This window comes from Schistocerca serialis, chromosome 1 (assembly GCF_023864345.2).
Source record: "Schistocerca serialis cubense isolate TAMUIC-IGC-003099 chromosome 1, iqSchSeri2.2, whole genome shotgun sequence".
Taxonomy (NCBI): Eukaryota; Metazoa; Arthropoda; class Insecta; order Orthoptera; family Acrididae; genus Schistocerca; species Schistocerca serialis.
Genome location: NC_064638.1, coordinates 524610428 through 524619723, shown reverse-complemented (window position 1 = coordinate 524619723; position 9296 = coordinate 524610428). Strand labels below are relative to the sequence as shown.

At 41.5% G+C, this 9296-nt stretch overlaps 1 protein-coding gene across 2 annotated transcripts in view; it reads right to left on the bottom strand.

Annotated features, from left to right (window-relative positions):
• Positions 1-5661: 5661 nt before the first annotated feature.
• Positions 5662-9296, bottom strand: part of LOC126474630 (G-protein coupled receptor 143-like) — a 130344-nt gene continuing 126709 nt past the window's right edge. For both annotated transcript variants that reach the window (XM_050102112.1, XM_050102119.1), the window contains exon 6: positions 5662-6529. In XM_050102112.1, coding sequence (XP_049958069.1) covers positions 6254-6529 — 276 coding nt within the window. In that variant the 3' untranslated portion in view covers positions 5662-6253. The remainder of the gene's footprint in view (positions 6530-9296) is intronic.

Here is a 9296-nt window from a genome sequence, read left to right as displayed (position 1 = left end):
GGGTAATGCCACATATTTCTCCCAAATCTGTGAATACCTCAGGATATATTCGGTTCAGTCACTGTAATGTGACCACCACCTATGTTTAACGTCACTGTACAGGTGACAGCACTAGCAGTGGAAGGTATATAAAGTGTGTTTGTGTGTGTGTGTGTGGGGGGGGGGGGGGGATGTAGAAAACAGAGTAGTCATTGTAATAGTGTAGAAATGGAGGGATTAACCTGCTGGCCAAAAGGGTGTGATCAGTGGCTTTCGGGCCAAAGGAGGAAGTATTTCAGAGACAAATAAGTTTGCGTACTGCAACGATTAAAATGTACTATGCATGGTGAAATGGCACTACCCAAAATTGGCGCTGAGGCAACTATGGTGCACCATGGACCATAGGGGTGAATGATGGCTGCAGAGATGTGTATAGGTGAATAGATGTGCAACTGTTAAGCAACTGCCCACCCAGATGAACCAGGCAACATTTCATGCATCCATTCTGCCTGCTGTTCATTGGTGACGAATGCTGTAATTTGAATAATACTGCAGCTGGATGTGTCACCTTTTCAGGTGAATCATATTTATGTGTCATCAGACAGATGGGCATTGGCATGTACAGGGTGAGACACCATGCACTGCAACAATCGAGGGATTGATATGGTATGAGGAACGTTTCTGTACCATTCCCCAGGTGATCTCATCATTCTGGAAGGCACAATGGATCAACACACATTTGCATCTATCCATAGGGACTATGACCATCACTATGTGCACTTTATAATATAATTGCAATTGGATTGATAAAAAATTTGCCCACTAATTGACAGCAGAACAAAAACATATAAAGATTCAGAAATCCGCAAGATTTTGAAGACAGTGACTCCTTCTTCTGTCAGAAGGGTTGGAGTGGAAGGAAGAGAGGAGAGGTTCAGGAAATGCGTGGAGTTCGGATAAGTTCCCCAGAACCTTGGGTCAGTGGAAACTTACCAGACAGGTGAGGGGGTCTGAAGAGGTGAGGGGGTCTGAAGCATCTTGCCTCACTTGACGTTGTTGAATACTTTTTCTATACCAACAAATCCTATGAATGTTTCTTTATTTTTCTTAAATGTGACTTGCATTTACAAACATAACATCAGTACTGCCTCTATGGTGCCTATACCTTTCCTAAAGCTGACTATAGTGTCATACAACAGGTCATTAATTTTCTTTTTTATTCTTCTGTATATTATTTTTGTTGATATCTTGATTGCATAAGCTATGATTCTGACTGTGCAATATTGCTTGCATTTAATTCTGTCAGTATTGTTATGAGTTGGGCTTCACACACTGCGGCGTAGCAGTTAGCACTGTTCTCTGTCTTGTTGCGGGTCACCAGTTCAATTTTGGCCACCAGAAACTAATTGTTATTTAGTATTTATGATTTCTGGAAGGTTCTCAAAATTTGTTTCAACATTTTGGAATATTCAAAGTTTCTGTAAATAGCAGCACTCACCATCCATATGTTGAGTTCCATTTATTCTATCCATAGCTTGGTGTTTGTAATGAACATGCTTTCAGTGCTAAGTGTTACGTATACTTCATTGGTGACTTGGACATGATTCTGATTACAATGTGACCTTGTTTGGTGGAGATGCCAGGTACTTTCGAACATCTGCATCGCTGCGGCTCCAATCAGGCAAGGTGTGAAAGCTGTCACCTATGGAGACAGGAACTGGAATACAAGGAGTACATCATTCCCATGGTCTGTATTAGCAAGAGACTAATGGATTCCAAAATAGCAGTAAGTCTGCTGACCATCAGTGTTTTCTGCAGATGCAGATCAGAACCTGATAAAATGGCTGAAATTATTCAACCTAGTTGGCAAATACAAGAGGTGATAACATGATATGTTTGGAAAATTTGTGCATTTACTTGGACAGCATAGCCCAGCAGCAGTTTGAGAGCAACAGAGATTAGCTTAATAGCTGGAATAGATTTCAGCTCAAACTGAAAAAAATCTTCCGGTGATAGCAGAAAGTCTGCTTAGCAGAAGAACAATTGAACAACAGAGCAACATAGGTGAGTAAGTTACTACTGGACTCGCAATAGGACTGGTCCGGACTGAGGAACAATGTTGGCAAGTATTAGCTGATCTGTGCAATTTTTTTTGCATGCTTTCAGATCTGAAGTGGGGTAAAGGCAGACCAAGATCCCTTGGTTGTGGTGATGATGATGATGATGATGATATTTGGTTTATGGGGGATGATGATGAGGATGAAATGATGAGGACAACACAAAACACCCAGTCCCTGGGCAGAGAAAATCCCCAAACCCAGCCAGGAATCGAACCCAGGACCCCGTCATCCAGATGCAGCAATGCCAGCCACTAGACCACAAGCTGCAGGCAAGAGCCCATGGTAAAACACGTATCAGTGCTAGGGATCACCAGCCAACTAATCTTCCTGGTGATATCTGGCTGTGGGAAAATTTTCCAACTGAAACTAGTATTAGAGGTAATGTCACGTTCTGACATCACCCACAGAATGAAAACTGCCTACCACCCACAGGTGAATAGTCTCACAGAATGATTTAATAAGATGTTGGCAGATATGCTCTCGATGTATGTTGATGTGTAACAGTGAGACTGAGATAAAATATTGCTCATTGTAACATTTGCATACAACACTGCAAAGCAAGACACATCGTTCTTTCTGCTCTGCAGTCACGAGGCTGAAGTATCAATGGGTGCACTGATCAATCAGATGACACTCAGGCTGACTGTTTGAAACAACTCATCATTAGAATTGAAGAATCAAGACAGCTGGCTTGCATACGGAACCTGGACGCCTAGGACAAGGACAGAGAGCCCTATAATGCCAGGATCTGGCCAGCAAGATACAGACTGGGAGACTTGGTGCAGATTTTTTCAGCAGAAAGTGGGACTACTGGCTAAGGTATTAAGGTACTACTGTAAACCACATTGTATTCTTTGTCTATTACAGTCCTCAGGTGCAGATGACTGTGGGGGGCTTCTTGTTCAAGGAAACTGAAGAGTTACTCGATGATCATGAAGCTTCGATGAAAGGGGCTACCTTCAGTGCTCATCACAGTGAAGAGGATGTGACAACACGACAAAAATATAAGGATCCACCATACAGAGTATCATTGACAAGATATATATCTAGGGTACTGTAATCAGTTCCAATGATAACTTCTGAAACAGTGAGTCACTCTTACTCCAGGAGAGGGAGGAATGCTGCGAGTTGTGGTTCAAGTGGCTCTGAGCACTATGGGACTTAACAGCTATGGTCATCAGTCCCCCTGCGAGTTGTGCTGGATGCAATGCAGCATAGCAAGTAGCACCGCTGGCGAGGGTGCTGCAAGTCCCAGTTCAATCCTAACCACCAGAAATTATTTATTATTTAGCATTTATCATTTCTGGAAGGTTCTCACAATTTTCTATGTTTGTGTATTCTGGATTATTTACTATTTTTTATGAATAGCAGCACACACTGTCCAGAAGTTGAACTCTGTTCTCTTCTGTCATACATTAGTGTTTGTAATAAATGTGCTTTCAGTACTGAATATTGTATACTGAGGTGATAAAAGTCATGGCATGCCTCCTAATGTCATGTGGGTCCTCCTCCCAGCACAGTGCAGAAACTCAATGTGGCATGGATTTAACAAGTTGTTGGAACAGAAAATCGGTTCTTACCAACTGAAATCAGGATCCATCTGACCTGGCCACAGTTTTCTTGTCATCTAGTGTTCCGTATGGTCATGAGGCGTTGGTTGTCTGCTGCCGTAGCCCATTAACGCCAAAGTTTGCCGCACTGTCCTAACTGATAAATTCGTCGTATGTCCCACATTGATTTTTGCTGTTTTTTTTTTTTTAATGCAGTGTTGCTCATCTGATAGCACTGGCAGCTTTACACAAACTCCGCTGCTCTCAGTTGTTAAGTGAAAGCCATCAGCTACTGTGTTGTCCGTGTATGAGGTAATGCCAGAAATGTTGTATTCTTGGTATACTCTTGACACTGTGGATCTCAGAATATTGCATTCCCTAATGTTTTCTGAAATGGAATGTCCCATGCCTCTAACTACAACTACCATTCTACATTCAAAGTCTGTTAATTCTCATTGTGTGGCCATATTCACACCAGAAATATCTTCAAATGAATCACCCGAGTACAAATGACAGCTCCGCCAATGCAGTGTCCTTTTATACTTTGAGTACACGATCATACCACCATCTGTACATGTGCATATCACTAGCCTGTTGAATTTGTCATCTCAGTGTATTTTTTTGACAACCCTGCTTTTGGATTTGGATTTGATTCTGGTTATAATGTGACTATATTCTCGGCACTGTGTGGGTGATATTCTTCCAAAAGCCCAATGATGTATCTCCAGACACATAGATTCTACACATTAATCTGAACATTCATTTTGATCCACTGATTTTTAAGCCTTCTAAAGCACTGTTAGACACTGTTCCTGATACTACATTACCTAACGCTTTCAAATCGGTATCCATTTCATCTTCTGTTACAGTAGCAGGCAGTCCTCAAAGTGCTCTTTCCAACTATCTGCTTTCAACTTTGATTTTAATAGTGGCATTCCTCTTTCGCTCATAGCTGTATTAACATCATTTTTATCTGCTCTCAATAACTTGTCTTCTATCAGTTCCACATGTCCCTGTTTATCTTGTTCTCCCACATCTCCTCTCGTATTCATTGCTGCCGTGGCCCACAGCTTTAATTTTCTTCCCTGAAAAATATCTCCGTTATTTTACTCTTCACAAACAAATAATATAAACTATTTTTTCTGCCATAGCTACTACTGTTTTTACAGTGTGAGATACCATACTTAATACAACACATATTGTAAAATCCGCCATAATGATTGTAATGATAAAGTAAGAAGAATGCCTACTTAGCTGTAATATTTCTGGGATAAAAAAATGTGTCTATGGAATCACAGTTTGTGATTTCACACTCAGTTTTGTTTCTCTTTTCATACAAGAATGAGGCTCTTGTGAGCCAAGATTAATATTTCAATGTAGTTAGTGAAGCAGAATGTGGATAATAAGAAATTTCTGAGCTATACGTCCAGAAAATCACAAATGAAAGGAATGCTGTCATTAAGGTGTAGTTTTTATAAAAACTTAAACTGAAAACATTACATAATTGTACAGCTAAAATACACAGTGTATACATCATAAGTGCACAAACAGAACCTGATAGCACACAAAGTAAAACAGGTCAGAAACCTAAGCAGGCATGAAAATGTAAGAGATCTGATTATTATTTTATATACCTCATTTGAACAGAAAGTGGAAGCAAATAAAAATTGTGGAATGTGTTGCCTGATTTACAAATCTATATAAAAGAACAACACTACAGTAGTTTAAAGCTATTACACAATTACAAGGAAATTGTTTCTTTAAAAACGGAAACACTACTCTTGCTATACCATGAATTTAAAAGACAGAATTTACTGTATAAATGGTATAACAATACAAAAATACACTGTAAAAAATCTGCCATTGATTAAACATCTTTGCATCAAAGGCACAAATTTCAAATTATGTCCCCTGTGTCTCTCTCTCTCTCTCTCTCTCTCTCTCTCTCTCTCCCTCTCTCTCTCTCTCCCTCTCCCTCCCTCCCCCCCCCCCCCCCCCTCACAATCCCTCAAAACACATAAAAACAAACAAACAAACAAACACACACACACACACACACACACACACACACACACACACACACACCAAAGTACTGATACAGCAGTATAATAAATTGTTTCAGCTGGTTGAACACCATATGACACAAATCTTTACGGAAAACATTGACCAGGTATGTTCTGAAAGCTGTAAGATGTCACTTGGTGTTGGAGTCATACAGAAGATTAATGGCATCTAACATTGCTTTTCTGTTTAAAAGTATATTAGGTTATATACATTATGTAAAAATAGTACCAAATTTTCCAGTAAAATACCTCTAAAACATTTCAATTAAAATGTTGTAAAAGTTGTACCATATAAATATCACGAGTATTAGTGTAGCTTACAAGGAGCTATGAGATTCTTTCATTTCCTAACTTTGATTGCCATGCAAAAATCTGAGATAAAAATGCAGCACGAATTGCACTCTTCTCACCTGAATGTACCATCACATAAGTCTATGTCTATGTAATGAAGCAGCAATTCTAAATGTTGCTTTTGTTACGGTTTGGTACAAGACCCATAAAGCGAAAATATTTAAGCACAATTTTCTTCACTAAATCAGCTTCATGTACTACTGGCACTGTAACTGGCAGTACTGCTGATGGAATTTCCATTGACACTGCGATTCGTGAGATATTCCTGGCTAAGTAACAGGGGTGTCACTTCAGCTGGACCAGCCAGACCATTCCATGATGCGCTCGGGCTTAAGTTTGGTGGAGATGGTGTATAGGTAGGTAATGGCTGGGACCATGGCATCTGCAGTTGTTCTCTGGCTCCACCTGAAGACCAACGCCGATAGACGAGACTGTTGAATAATGCTTGGAGTGGATTTGCAACAGCCTACAAAAAAATCACCACCCTTTTATTGCAATATCAAACTACACACACACACACACACACACACACACACACACATTCCAAAAGCTCATTCAAAAGCTCATTCTAAAGCTAAAAGCATTCAAAAGCTCATTCAAAATATTTTTATTAAATTATATAATAAAGAATTTAAGAATAATTGTATGATAAACAGGATTAAAGTGTTTTTCATTTAATTTTGTTTTATTCATCATTAAAATGAGTATACTGGAACTGGATTCACTGAGACCATTCACCACAATGCCATAGCTGCTTTTCGTTATTTACATCTCTTTCAAATCTGTGAAAACTAACATGGGTAAAACAAGTGCAACATTTAGCTTCTAAATCCATTTAGCCCAAGATCACTCCCCCTCCCCCGCCTCCAAATTCTTTAAGAGCCACTACTGAAAACATTTCTGTTTTGCTTTATCTACATGTGAAATTCATTGTGCTGTCCACCAAGTCCCTTGAACTCGGTACCTTCTTTCTAACTAGGTAAGTACCACAGCTCAATCAGCTCAAAAAGAATACAGAATATGGAAGTTCCACTTCCTATCAAGGTTATTTATCTGTACAATTGACGTTTGAAAGTTAACAAATCTAAAGAGTACAGTAGCACAAGTTGTCGGAGAAACAATACCATGCAGCAGGCAATTAAAACTGAAAGTTTCACAAGAGTCAAAAATGAGGTATTATTTGGCAAAAAGCTAAATATCTGCTTGACAAAATATATGTTAACGCATGCAGTACTTAGGTATACACTAGGTGGAAAGTGGCTCAAAGTGACGTTACTAATAATGTTGTCTTTCACAATTCATGGATGCCAATTGAAATCATGCAGACGTAATTTTTTATTAGACTGATGTTTCTAGAGTAGCATATGCATAAATACACACCTGGAAATGGAAAAAAGAACACATTGACACCGGTGTGTCAGACCCACCATACTTGCTCCGGACACTGCGAGAGGGCTGTACAAGCAATGATCACACGCACGGCACAGCGGACACACCAGGAACCGCGGTGTTGGCCGTCGAATGGCGCTAGCTGCGCAGCATTTGTGCACCGCCGCCGTCAGTGTCAGCCAGTTTGCCGTGGCATACGGAGCTCCATCGCAGTCTTTAACACTGGTAGAGTGCCGCGACAGCGTGGACGTGAACCGTATGTGCAGTTGACGGACTTTGAGCGAGGGCGTATAGTGGGCATGCGGGAGGCCGGGTGGACGTACCGCCGAATTGCTCAACACGTGGGGCGTGAGGTCTCCACAGTACATCGATGTTGTCGCCAGTGGTCGGTGGAAGGTGCAAGTGCCCGTTGACCTGGGACCGGACCGCAGCGACGCACGGATGCACGCCAAGACCGTAGGATCCTACGCAGTGCCGTAGGGGACCGCACCGCCACTTCCCAGCAAATTAGGGACACTGTTGCTCCTGGGGTATCGGCGAGGACCATTCGCAACCGTTTCCATGAAGCTGGGCTACGGTCCCGCACACCGTTAGGCCGTCTTCCGCTCACGCCCCAACATCGTGCAGACGGCCTCCAGTAGTGTCGCGACAGGCGTGAATGGAGGGACGAATGGAGACGTGTCGTCTTCAGCGATGAGAGTCGCTTCTGCCTTGGTGCCAATGATGGTCGTATGCGTGTTTGGCGCCGTGCAGGTGAGCGCCACAATCAGGACTGCATACGACCGAGGCACACAGGGCCAACACCCGGCATCATGGTGTGGGGAGCGATCTCCTACACTGGCCGTACACCACTGGTGATCGTCGAGGGGACACTGAATAGTGCACAGTACATCCAAACCGTCATCGAACCCATCGTTCTACCATTCCTAGACCGGCAAGGGAACTTGCTGTTCCAACAGGACAATGCACGTCCGCATGTATCCCGTGCCACCCAATGTGCTCTAGAAGGTGTAAGTCAACTACCCTGGCCAGCAAGATCTCCGGATCTGTCCCCCATTGAGCATGTTTGGGACTGGATGAAGCGTCGTCTCACGCGGTCTGCACGTCCAGCACGAACGCTGGTCCAACTGAGGCGCCAGGTGGAAATGGCAGGGCAAGCCGTTCCACAGGACTACATCCAGCATCTCTACGATCGTCTCCATGGGAGAATAGCAGCCTGCATTGCTGCGAAAGGTGGATATACACTGTACTAGTGCCGACATTGTGCATGCTCTGTTGCCTGTGTCTATGTGCCTGTGGTTCTGTCAGTGTGATCATGTGATGTATCTGACCCCAGGAATGTGTCAATAAAGTTTCCCCTTCCTGGGACAATGAATTCACGGTGTTCTTATATCAATTTCCAGGAGTGTAATTCAAAATAAAATCATTAGTTTCACTACGAATTCACAATTACAAAAATGTTGTGCATGTGTTATTTTGCCCAGTGGGACAAAATGACACATCTTTTCTCTTGGTAGATTTATTCCTTTATTTTTTATATTAAATTTTTAGCAAAATCATAAATTATAGTAATAACATACATTATACATTAATTAAGTGTTATAACAGTAATCTTAACAAAATAACAATGTCCATTAGTAAAATATACCAAAATTTATGGCAAATTATTTCCAGTAACTTAGAAACTTACAATGTAATTTCTAATAGCTTTTTTATAAACAGACACACTGCATTTCAGCAATTGACACTGCATTTCAGCAATTGATAAGGTATGTGATGGAGTAGTAAAAAAGCAACAAAGTCCTGTGTCATTTTTCCCTCTTCAGCACAAGCATAATATTTGG